Genomic DNA, 12,501 nt, shown 5'->3' on the forward strand with positions numbered 1-12,501 from the left:
CAGTTACGTATTGCTGAGAGCCATGAGTTCTTGGTGTACTACACACATGTTACCCTTTGTCCTTGTGCTCCGAGCTTCTATTACATCATTGCCTTCCTATAAGGTTCATTCCTCCCCCTCCCCTCCCCCACCCACCCATCCATCCAAGAACACAAAAACTTACTGGATCACTAAGGTGGCCCACATGAACATCAAGTGCTGCACTGGATTTGTCCGTATCCGCATCATGAATCAGTAGCACTTGCAAATCATTGCTGGCAAGCTTGATGAGTCGATACTTTCTATCATCATTATCCGACTGCTCAAGAGGACGAGTGAAGGTCCAATATTTGCCGTTGCTGGAGAGTGACCAGTCTGAAGGTGATTCGGCTGTTGTTGTTGTTGCGCCTGGCATAGTGGATACTGATCGTATAAAAGTGAAGCGCTTTGTAGTAGTAGTGAGTGGTTGTTGACGATGCGCTGGAGTAGTGCTAATAAAAGTCGTGTTCGTTCGAGTCAAGTGGAGATGGCTAAAAGAACCAGAACGGAGAAAAAAAGAAGAGGAAGAAGAAGAAGAGTGATCAGGATAACCACGCGATCGGTGCAAGCCAAACTTACAAATTCAAGGATGAGCACCTACGATTCAATAGACTAAGAATACGTGGCGCCAATGTTGGCATTCAGTGGGGGGAAGAGAAAGAACGGTGCAAGTAAGCGTGTGTATATGGAGCTGCTAAAGGCCAACGTGTTGGCTCAGATCCTGTACGTCATTGCCTTAAATAGTTGTAGGTTACAATCACGACAACTTGTCTTTCCGCACCACCACCACACACCGCTTGGCAAACCATGAGCAACAAGAATCAATACAATGTCCTCGTCGACATGGACGAGGGTGGCTATACCCAGGTAATAAAACTTCCCCATTCAACGTGATACATACCTTCTATTCATAACTCACCAGTGCATTGTACTCGCCCCTTCAGCCAGCAACGATCGAAAGCGATGGACTCGAGTTCCAAGGTATATCCAAAGGGAGACTTTCTCTTCTCCACCTCAACAGCTTTTGACTCTATATACATCGCCATAGACTTTTCAAGCAACACAGGGCAACATGGATCAGGTAAGGAAGGAGAAGGGCTGATGATGGATATCTTTCAAGGGTGTTGTCGACTATAACTCATTGTTGTGTATGTGTGTGTGTAGCACCTCCTCCACCACCACCAGCTGCTTCAAGCACAACCAATTTCTTTGATACGCAAGAATCACGACGTAGTGGATCAAACAAGGCAATTTGGTCATTAGACTATTATTCACAATATTTCGATGTGGACACTTCACAGGTATGATCTCGATGGATGAAACGATTGCAGGCACATGTTGATTGGTTTGACCTTTAAACATTAGGTGATTGAAAGGTGCCTAAAGACCTTGTATCCTGTTGGCGATTTTGCATCGGACACATTGAACAATCAACCTGATCTCTATGGACCATTCTGGATCGCGACAACAGTAGTATTTGCCATGTTCGTATGCTCCTCATTAGCCGGTTCCTTGGCAGCCTATATCGCAGATGTCCCACACCAAAGCGATTTTCGATTACTCAGCTATGCTGTTGGCGTCGTATACTCTTACGGATTCCTATGCCCTGCTTTGGTTTGGTTGGCTACAAAGTACTTTGGTTGTCAACCAAGTCTTTTGGAGATCGTCAATTATTATGGTTACGGCTTAACAGTGTGGATCCCCGTTTCAGTAAGGATACAATACCCACCGAAGGGAGTTTTGGTATGTGTCATCTAATACCATCATGGTAGGTTTTATGTGTGATGCCATTTGATATTGCACGATGGGTCTTTGTTGGGGTGGCTGCATTGTTGACTGGTAAGTGACAATAAGGAACTATGAAAGGATGGGTAGATAACAGAGGTACTACATAGGCTATTTCCTTGTCAAGAACTTGTACATTGTTATATCAAAAACGGATGCAAAGACTTCACGTATACTTTTATTGGCGATCCTTGGTGCTCATGCCGGCTTTGCATTGATTCTGAAGTTTGCTTTCTACAACTACGATTTTAGAAATGCAGCCCAGCCTAGCCAATAAAGATGAATTAATGTCTTCTCGTCGTCAACGTAAAATCCTTGAACGTCAACAACTTAAGGCTGCTCAACTGAAGCAGGATACAAAAACATATGTGAATCAGTCCCCTTTTCGTTATGTTGAACGTAACTTCAAGTCAAGAGTTCCCCCTCCCGATTACTCCAAGGTCATCGATTTACACCAGCATCCCAATCACGACAAAGCTCTCCAAGTAGATTTGGCTTGTGATCTCTCTTTCCCACTTTTCGAACAAAAGACACCCTCTCGAGCATATGTATTACATGACATACCAGGTAGGCGTTCCTTTGTTTCTTGTCTTGAATGGGTGATCATTGACTCCTTGAATGTTTGTAGGTCTCGTGATTATCCCAAATCCATTCTCTCACAAAGGACAGCGGCAATTGATTCGTGAATGCCTTTCGTTGTACACTCGACCACCCAACACATCCAACCTTGATACACATTACGCTATCCCTGACGAAGGTCTTTGGCCATTGTGCGAGAAAGAACATCGTGGCCAGCTTGATCCATCTTTTGTGGTTCCACGAAAAACCATGCATGAATGGCAACTTGAGACCAACGACTCGGAAAAACATGATCCACCACCTGTCGACTCCATGCCATTATTACGACCTTTCGAATTAATGCATCGTATGCGTTGGGTCACTCTTGGTTATCAGTATCATTGGCCCACCAAGACCTATCATTTCGACAAACGATATCCAATGCCAAAGTTGGTTGATCAGCTCACATCGGCTATAGCCTATGCTGTTGATGGCGTTGGACAAGAAGGTGTTTGGAAGAACACCTATCGTGGTGAAGACTTTAAGGCTGAAGCTGGCGTGGTCAACTATTATCAATATCGGGATGCTTTGATGGGTCATGTGGATAGAAGCGAATTGAATATGGATGCACCCCTTATCTCTGTCAGGTAAGCAGGCGCACATTTGGTTATCGTGGATGGCACCTTTATTCATGAGTTCTCTAGCCTTGGCAATTCTTGTATTTATGTTATTGGTGGCACTACCCAAGATACAGAGCCTGTGCCGCTTGCATTGCACAGCGGTGATATTGTTGTCATGACAAAGCCTTGTCGTAAATTCTTCCATGGTAAGTCGTTCATAGCTTTATCTATATCGTTATCAACACCTTCATATCATAGGAGTACCACGGATAATAGAAGACACATTACCAGAGTACTTGTCAGCACCACTACCTGATACCGACGAGGATGATGACTGGGAGTTATATAGCGAATTTCTAAAGACTTCACGAATTAACATCAATGTTCGACAAGTTTTCCCACCATAAAGACGAGTTTCACTATGTACATTATGTTGCTAATGCAGCGAGGTTTGATGGCTGATATCTTGGGATTGGTTCATTGTTAATTACAATATACCACTATAATGGGTCCAAGAGGGAGCTTGACAATGACATCTCTCTTTATCATGGAGATCATCCTCCTTTTATCACTCTTTCTTTGTGCTCACACGCTCACCCTACACATGAAAAGGCATGTTGTCATTCATCCTACTCCACACATCTCTTCGCTATTTTATGATTGCTTGTGCCGTAAAATGCCCTCGTTTTATGTGCACATCCCGTTCATGAAACCCTACGGATTAGAACTAATACATGTGGTCATTCATAGTTTATTCTCATTGATAAGACGCTGTTATGGTATCTGAGTCATTTGGAAAGGTTCTATCCTTTGGGCGTGTACTGTGCAAAGGTAAATGGGTGGAAATGAGATGGCGATATGAGTGCATGATGGGACAAAGCATTGAGTTGGAGGATGGTGGTAGTAGATGGTTGACAGGTTGCACAAAGGGATATTGATAATAGTTACCATGGAATTGTGATAATCGGATGCAACACTCCTTCAGGATGACGACATTAAGCATAATGATCAAGTTGACAATGGATACATAAGAACAAGACTCTCTTTCCCACGCGTTATATACATTCAGATCCTTCCATCCCATGCACCAAAGCAATATTCAGATCCGTATCCATAGGAATTCGTTTGTATTAAAACAAGTTGCTACACGTAGATAAAGATGTATGTGTCTACTAGTGCGCTGCTGCTGTTCAAGTGAAAAGGGCTGCAAGGCAGGCTGCTGTAAGTAACTTGAGGCAAGAGACAATGGAGTAGAGACCTTGCTAATGGTAACTACTGTTGCCTTGGTCGTGGCAGAGGTGTGTGTGCAAGAGCGCGTCTTGTAGTAGAGTGACAAGGTTGTGAATGCTGTTTGAGAGAATGGAGTGAACGCGTTGCTAATAGCAACTGATGGAATGAATGCTGTTGCCTTTGATCATAGTAGTGGGGAGTGCAAGAGTGTGCATTGTGTCAAGAGATTCGTGTGTTGTGGAAGAGTGACAAGAAGGCTGCGTACACGCCATGGGCTTGCCATTCAGTCAAAGGCAATCGGATCAAGAGTGTTGTAGGATTGCCATGATGGGTTGAAGCAGGACAATCGTTCGCAGGTGGCAGTTGTATACTTCAATGGACCAACAGTTGAGAATGGGAGGAAGAGAAGATGAAGTGGGAGTGGAAGAGGTGGAAATTAAAATTGGTTGAACTAATCTTCAATGTCATTTCTTTGTTTGAGTGTTGTTCAGTCAAATCCTCTCGGATCAAGAAAGTTAAAGGATGGGCATGCTGGGCTGGAGCAGAAGAACCGTTCACATGCATTGTATTAGGCAACAAAGATGAATGGGAGGGATGGGCTATCAAGTGGCAGTTTACAAATAACTTTGCAAAAAGATTTTTGTGAAATTGGATGATGTTTTGTGTTTGAGCGTTGTTCAGTCAAATCCCCTCGGATCAAGGAAGTTGAAGGAATGGGCATGCTGGGCTGGAGCAGGAGAATCGCTCACATGCATTGGATTGGGAAACAAAGATGATTGAGAGGAATGGGCTGCTAGCTGGCAATTATGAGCTGTTACTGAAAAGTGTACAAGTATTATGCATCGCCTGTGCTGACTGACTCAAGTTACACAAACACGCCCCTCTGCATCTTTGGCTCAATAGTCGTACTACTTGACAATGAACAAAAACCTCTTTTCATATAGCATCACGCTTACAGCGTCAGCATATGTAAAACATTAAGGTTCCTGTATCTCCAAACTTTACAATGAAACGTGGGGTTTTGAATAGAGCAATGTGCTCGGCTTGGCCAACTGCACCTTGGGTGTAAGTTTCAAGTTCATCCTGGCCAATCCCAGATTTCGCAATGTCGCCACCAGCCAAACTGGATCTGGGGTTCGACCTCTTCGACGACGACCAAAAAAATATTTTTTGGGATGGTTGCGACATTGAACGTGAAACTTTCACACAAGGTGCAGTTGGCCAAGCCGAGCCCATTGCTCTATTCAAAACCCCACGTTTCATTGTAAAGTTTGGAGATACAGGCACCTTTATGTTTGTAAGCGTGATGCTATATGAGAAGTGGTCTTTGTTCATTGTCAAGTAGCTAGACCCTGGAGAGCCAAAGATGCAGAAGGACCTCTTTGTGTAGCTGAGCTAAAAAGTCCGGACCTCAGGGACGATGCATGACAGGTACGCAACCCTCACTTTTATGTCATACATTGGCAGCTAATAGCCACTTTTGTGCATCTCCAACTTTTGTGCATTATATTGTAGGTGGACGATGCTCCTGCTCTAGACATTCATTTCCATGATTAAAGTAGGTTGATCCGAGCTGATTTGGTGGAGTTACGCTCACACAAGATTACATCGGTTGAGCTACATCGAGCGTGCTGTATGTCCAGAGTGATGTAATCTCTCTTTGACCGCAGCTCAGTCAAATCAGCTCGGATCAACCTACTTTAATCATGGAAATGAATGTCTAGAGCAGGAGCATCGTCCACCTACAATAGAATGCACAAAAGTTGGGAATGCACAAAAGTGGCTATTAGCTGCCAATGTATGACATAAAAGTGAGGGTTGTGTACCTTTCATGCATTGTCCCTGAAGTCCTGACTTTTTAGCTGAGTTACCTAAAGAGGTCCTTCTGCATCTTTGGCTCTCCAGGATCTAGCTACTTGACAATGAACAAAGACCACTTCTCATATAGCATCACGTTTACAAACATAAAGGTGTCTGTATTTCCGAACTTTACAATCAAACGTGGGGTCTTTAATAGAGCAACGTGCTCGGCTTGGCCAACTGCACCTTGGGCGAAAGTTTCACGATCAAGCTTGCCAATCCCAGAATTCGCGATGTCGCTAGCAGCCAAACTGGATCTGGGGTTCGACGACCAAAAAAATATTTTTTGGGCTGTTTGCGACATTGAACGCGAAACTTTCACACAAGGTGCAGTTGGCAAAGCCGAGCACATTGCTCTATTCAAAACCCCACCTTTCATTGTAAAGTTTGGAGATACAGGCACCTTTATGTTGTAAGCGTGATGCTATATGAAAAGAGGTCTTTGTTTAATGTAAAGTAGCTAGACCTAGACAGAGCAAAAGATGCAGAAGGAGTTGTTGTGCAATTAACCCGGGAGGGGCGGGACTTCAAGAGTCAACCTTATTGGTTGACATTGCATAATGGTCCCTGCCCCTATAGTAAGATCCGCCTATGAACACCGTATGGAACCATGGTATGGTGAACAAGTCAAAACTAATCAGTGCATCTGATAGTATTCGTGCGAAAGGGCGAGAGAGGGATGGTATTGTTTGTCTCCAGGGGATCGTAATCATATAAGAGTATAGGTACAAGATATGAAAGCTGTCGTAAGATGCGTATGCATGTACCCAGCCATATCACATTGTATCAGAGCTCACTCTTTCTTAAATGTAATGACTTCAGCTTTCAATGGACCAAATTTCTGTAACATGCACTATTGTCAGGTGTCATTTAATATAGGTTTATTATCCTTGAAAGTACAAGCGTCTATTTAAAACCTGTGCACTATCCTGAGAATTACCACCGCCTATCGTATATCGGCATATGAACAAGGAAGCTCTAAAGAATGTGGTGTGATGAAAGCAACAAAGGTGCCTCGATGCAATGATGTATATGACCTAATCTCGTTTTCCAATCTTCATGGTTCTATCCTCCCTTTCATTCCGGAAACCAATCAAGTGGGTCACATAGGATCGGTGGGCACCATTGTGTCATTGTATCCTTGGTTGCTGCCGCCATAAACATCTTCGTCCATGATTGCAAACTCTTTGCTGTGCGTGCCTTGACTCCAATACCCAATACCATCCATTGGTAACAAACCACCTTCGTCAAAGATATAAGCCCTCTCATCCATGCCATCCAATCCATCATCATCCTCACCCGTATCCACGTAACATGATCCATCCTTCCTGATGGCGACGTGTCAAGTAAACAAAACGACATGACAATCCCCTATTACTTTGCTTGATTGCACCCATCCACCCATCCATCCATAATCATTGCAACTCCAACATGTTGATACAAAGAACCCCTGTGGTCGCTTCCCTTTCCATCCGGCTGTTGATTAATCTCTTTCGTGGTCATTTTCTATCGCAACTCAATCAAATCAAGAATGCATGTATTGGCAGTAATAGTTGATGGTTGATATAGCATCATCCATAAGGATCCGTATGTATTGAAGCACGTTGCTACACGTAAATAAAGCTGCTTCTACATGATCGCTATCTGCTGTGGCACGTAACAAAGGCTGTAAGGCAAGTTGCTGCAAGTAAAGAACGCTGCTTGAGACAATGGAGTAAAGCCCTTGCTAGCAGCAATTGCTGGAATGAATGCTGTTGCCATTGACCGTGGTAGACGAGTATACAAGAGAAGGTGCAGTGTCAATGAGGGTCGTGTGTTATAATGGGGTGCACGCGCCATGGACTTGCCATTCAGTTGACGACAATCGGATCAGGCCAAGTGTAGCAATGACATGGTGGGTTGAAGTAGAACGATCGTTTGCAGGTGGTAGTTGTACACTTGAATGGGGCAACAGTTGAGAATGGGGAGGAAGAAGAAATAAGGTGGGAGTGGAAGAGGTGGAAATTTAAGTGAGACGCCTCCTTGAACACGTAAGTGAAATCTTGATTATGGGATTACCCACCTCGATCGTGAAACTTTCACACAAGATGCTCTTGGACATGTTGATCAACTTTGTATTATAAAAGAACCTATACTTCATTATAAGAAATTGAATGGGAGGGTACAATGTGGGTTTACTATGTAAGTCGGAAATGCAGGCCAGCCCCAGATTCATGATTTATCGAAACAATATACATTACCTTGGGATTCCCCATCTCGAACATGAAACTTTGTCAGAAGGTTCGCTGGTTCATGCTGATCACCTTCATTCAATTAAAATTAGCAGACTTCATTTTGAAGATTTAAAATGCGGGGTGGTCCAAATGGTGGATAACGGGTACAAAAGAGAGGACGGCCCACCGCCCCGAAGTTGCCTGCTCCCAACTTCAAAGTTGGTCAGGAGGGTGCTCTCGAGCATGCTGATAAACTTTTTCTGATAAAAACTTCGCACTTCATTTGAAAATTTGGAATGGGAGCGTCCAAAAGTTTGAAAGACGGAGACATTCGCAGGGTCTGCGATTCATTAATTTTCATGTTTGCTCTTCCAGCGTAGCTCAGTCAAATCGGCTCGGATCAAGAAGCTTGAATGATGGAAATGCTCGGCTGGAGCAGCAGAATCGTTCACATGAAGTGGATTTCGCAACAACGCTGATTGGAAGGAATTGGCTGTTAGCCCGCTATATACGGACATTATTAAAGTATGATCCATCAATCTTTCCAGTCATGCAGAAGTAGCTGTGTCACACATACACGCCCCTCTGCATCTTTTGCTCTATCAGCAGCTACTTAACAATGAACAAAGACTACTTCTCATTTAGCATCACGCATACAGCATAGTGAAAACATAAAGATGCCTGTATCTTACAATCAAACGTGAGGTATTTAATGGAACAACGTTGCTCGCTAGGATCAAGCTCACCTATAAGGAATTATCATAAGCAGCCAGGCTGATTGTTTGATACAATGCTTTATTAAGTAATGTAAAGTAGTTATCGTGTGCTCGATCTTTGAAATACACGTCCAATGCCGCCAAAATACTGACGGATGATGGAAAGGATATAGGCAACTGTGCTGTGAATCTTGTTCTTGAAGGCTCTTAGCTTGTCCTTGAACGATGAACCTGAGGTTGATTGCATATTTGAAGGTCGCCATGAGCGTGTATTTTCATAGCTTGGATACAAGCTCAAAGCATAAGCAAGACCAGGATGTACTTCCACTTGAAATTCCTTTGCCGGAGCATGTTCACCATCGATTGCTACGTATGCCTTTTTGCCAGGCTTGGGAATGGGCTTGATACGGAAGGCACGGACTTTGTAGTATTCAACCTATAGACACGTCAATCAGCAATCAGATTTGTTGCTAGACTCATTCAACTTACCGCATCCGAATCAATATGATGTCCTGATTCCACCTTGCCAAACATGTCGAGCTTTGCAAACATACTTTGATTGTCACGAACAAGCAAGAGATCCAGCAAACCATCATTTGGAACAGCACAAGGATGACTCAACATACCACGTGCAAGCCATGGCGTTTTGCTAGTCAAGAAAAGCGAAATGTCACCCTTGATAGTTGTCCAATCATCTGGCACAGGTTCAGAAAGTGGTGGGATCGTATCTTGGATGGGACCATCTCCTTGTTCGCTTGTATTGTTCATCTTATCCTCATTGGCAAAGTTGCTTTTGATCTTGTCTTTGGTTGCTTCAACGACTTGGACTGCTGCTTCAACGCTGTAGGTTTGTCCAGTGAAAATTTGTTGCAGGAGACCAAGGATTGTGCGAGCATCACCCATCCAGCTGACAACATGGGGTAAGTCATGTGATTCAAGTGGTGAATCAAAAAGCAAATTTACCGAAGATTTTCAGTCGCCAAATCAGCATAGGAAGTGATACCATAATTGTGAGAGAGGAAAGACATGTATCGGTGATCATCGTATGTCACTGAGCAAAGATCAATGGCCATGGGAGTACCTACACGTACAATGTAAGATCCAAAGTAAAATAAAAAGGATCGTTGTAATAATACCTTTGATCACTTGACGAGCTGTGTGTACAGCATCGAAGCCTAACTTTTCACCAAGCATACAAATACTAAGAGCGTTGCCAGTGCCTCCAGGAATCACACCCATGGGAACCTTCTTCAAAGCCATACGGGCATCAGGGCGTTGACAAAATCCGTTGATTACTTCATGGATGACACCATCACCGCTCACTGTGACCATGGCGTCATATGCATCGATATCGAGTTCCTTGGCAATCTCAACTGCATGTCCCTGATATTCGGTTTCTTTGTGTTACCAGATTCAATAATGGCACGAGTTAGGATATCAATTGAGCTAATACGTGAATTAAAGATTATTCACCTTGTACATCCACCTTGCATCTTGCACTCTCGAACACAGGAGCCACTTTTTCTCTGAATATCTTCCTGGCTAAGCCTTGACCTCCAAATGGATTGATAAGCACTTTGAGTCGTTTCTCATGCTTGGCATCTATATCGAATGAGGCGTTGGTTATGGTGCCATTATTCATAAAGCCGAATGAATACCTTGATAGACGTGGTCAATGACTGATTGAATAAAATGCTGGGCTTCGGAAACTTTTGACTGGTCAACAGGACAACTGAAAATGCAAAGGTCGAGGGGCGAGTCAGGAACGGCTTGTTTGCGAGGTACCAATGCATGGATACGAAGCACACGTTGAGACGAATCGAGTACAACGTTCAAGACGTTAACCTTGGCGATAGGAAGTAGAGTCAAGTCGGATAGTGTACGTCGGCTCCCTGCTTGGCACGAGAAAACGTAAACATGAGCATTCCAAGGACCCATCGTTGTTGCTAACAAAGGTTAGCTTACCTTTTTGTTCAACATCGACAGCACCTTCGACACGAAGACCAAGTCCATCGTATGTGAGTGTGATGGTGTTGGGCCCATTGGGCAACTTGAGTTGATGTAGCATCGGACAAAGGAAGAGTGTGACGTTTTGAAAGTGGAATTGAGGCACAATCATAACGCCTGTGTCACATGTCGGGTAAGTTATGCTCAAGTCCATAAGAAGAACCTGCATTAATTATCATGCAATCGAGTCATTTAGCAGCTATTACGTCGAAACAATGGTACATTTCTATTATGATAGTATTGTGTTGTGATATATCCAGTGCTTTAATCCCTCCTCATCCTTGTGATATAATGATAAATGCTAACTTTACATGGCCATACTCATACTAGCTTGTAAAGCCTTGAGTTCTTTCTCCTCTTCATCCTCTGATACAGATCCCTTGGCTGAATGAGAAAAACATGTGATTAGTGATGATGATACTACCTCCATTCATATCTTCTCTCCTCTTCTTTTGTTTTCCTTGATAACTTACATGGCTTGTGTACAGGGACATCGGGCGTGACAACAGCCGGTGCAGGAGTATCGAGCATCTTTGCATCCAATTCCTCTTGTTCCAATTCCTCAAGTTCATTGAGTAGTTCATCCTCATCCAATTCCTCGCCCATGCCAACCGGTCTAGAGATAGCGTCCGAGATTTCATTGGCAATATCCATTTGGTCACGGATATCATCCATCGTTGTATCCACCTTATTAATGTCCCTATAAAGAATCATGAAAAATGTGAGTTTGCATGCTTGCTTGCTTCATGGCATAATCCTAATCGGAAATCGGAGAGCCAAGATTCCCGCACCCCTCATTTTCCTTGTCGCTACCCAACATGCAATACATACATTGATCCATGGATATTCTTCATTGCCTCGGCACCAGCTCGCATGGCTCCCATCGTCTCCAGGTTGACATTGGCATTCTCGATAGCCATCATCTGTGTCTCGATCGTCATACGGGCACCATTGATCTTTTCGATGTTGGTCTCATATGCCTTTTTCCTCTTCAACGCTAGTAGTGCCACTGTTTCCAACAATAAAAAAAGAGTCCAATACACTTGATTAGCTTCATGTCATAGCATGGCGTATGGGGATTGCACTTGCCTCGTCGATTTTTGGTCGCATTGACCTTGGCTGTTTTAAGTTCATTGTTGGCCTTGGCCTCCAGGAAAGCCTGTCGTTTCTCGAGCATGTCTAACGTTTCTCGTAATTTGTAGATTGCATCTTTGGCTGATGTCTTGGACTTGGCTTTTCCGAACAAGTTCATAGTGGAGGGTAAGCTGGGGTTGGGGTAAAAGGATAAGTGTAAAAAATGCGGTAGTCTTGGCCTTCACGACAACCCGTTTGCAGCACTGGCAGCCTTACCGGAGTTTCATTACGTCACAAAACGATCCAGCATCATCGAAAGATACGCCGAGGATACCATGTCGACATACTAGATCAACTCCTTGTCTTGGAAACGGTTGGCTTTGACGCATCTCTATGCAACCAATACCTTATCAACCTAAT

At 43.7% G+C, this 12,501-nt stretch overlaps 4 protein-coding genes across 4 annotated transcripts in view; 1 reads left to right on the forward strand and 3 right to left on the reverse strand.

Moving 5' to 3' along the window:
- Positions 1–659, reverse strand: part of O0I10_005939 (uncharacterized protein) — a gene marked incomplete at both ends in the record, with an annotated part of 4,753 nt that extends 4,094 nt beyond the window's left edge. Inside the window, 2 exons of the mRNA XM_058485974.1 lie at positions 164–509; positions 598–659. Of these exons, the coding sequence (XP_058343169.1) occupies positions 164–509; positions 598–659 (408 nt within the window). The remainder of the gene's footprint in view (positions 1–163; positions 510–597) is intronic.
- A 166-nt stretch (positions 660–825) lies between these two features.
- Positions 826–3,388, forward strand: O0I10_005940 (alkylated DNA repair protein AlkB; the record flags this gene model as incomplete). Its single annotated transcript, XM_058485975.1, has 11 exons — positions 826–885; positions 963–999; positions 1,067–1,099; positions 1,183–1,319; positions 1,384–1,728; positions 1,791–1,857; positions 1,914–1,997; positions 2,056–2,370; positions 2,432–3,008; positions 3,066–3,187; positions 3,240–3,388. 11 exons carry the CDS (start codon positions 826–828, stop codon positions 3,386–3,388), a joined length of 1,926 nt encoding a protein of 641 aa, XP_058343170.1.
- Positions 3,389–9,100: 5,712 nt separating this feature from the next.
- On the reverse strand, positions 9,101–11,068 carry O0I10_005941 (uncharacterized protein; the record flags this gene model as incomplete). The annotated part of the gene is made up of 7 exons (XM_058485976.1): positions 9,101–9,436; positions 9,490–9,907; positions 9,964–10,081; positions 10,137–10,397; positions 10,474–10,602; positions 10,659–10,892; positions 10,966–11,068. 7 exons carry the CDS (start codon positions 11,066–11,068, stop codon positions 9,101–9,103), a joined length of 1,599 nt encoding a protein of 532 aa, XP_058343171.1.
- Positions 11,069–11,314: 246 nt separating this feature from the next.
- O0I10_005942 (uncharacterized protein) lies at positions 11,315–12,259 on the reverse strand (the record flags this gene model as incomplete). Its single annotated transcript, XM_058485977.1, has 4 exons — positions 11,315–11,391; positions 11,481–11,707; positions 11,839–12,016; positions 12,097–12,259. The coding sequence occupies 4 exons, from the start codon at positions 12,257–12,259 to the stop codon at positions 11,315–11,317; spliced, it is 645 nt and encodes a 214-aa protein (XP_058343172.1).
- Between the last annotated feature and the right edge of the window lie 242 nt (positions 12,260–12,501).

This window comes from Lichtheimia ornata, assembly GCF_029851405.1.
Source record: "Lichtheimia ornata isolate CBS 291.66 chromosome Unknown scaffold00025, whole genome shotgun sequence".
NCBI classification, from domain to species: Eukaryota; Fungi; Mucoromycota; class Mucoromycetes; order Mucorales; family Lichtheimiaceae; genus Lichtheimia; species Lichtheimia ornata.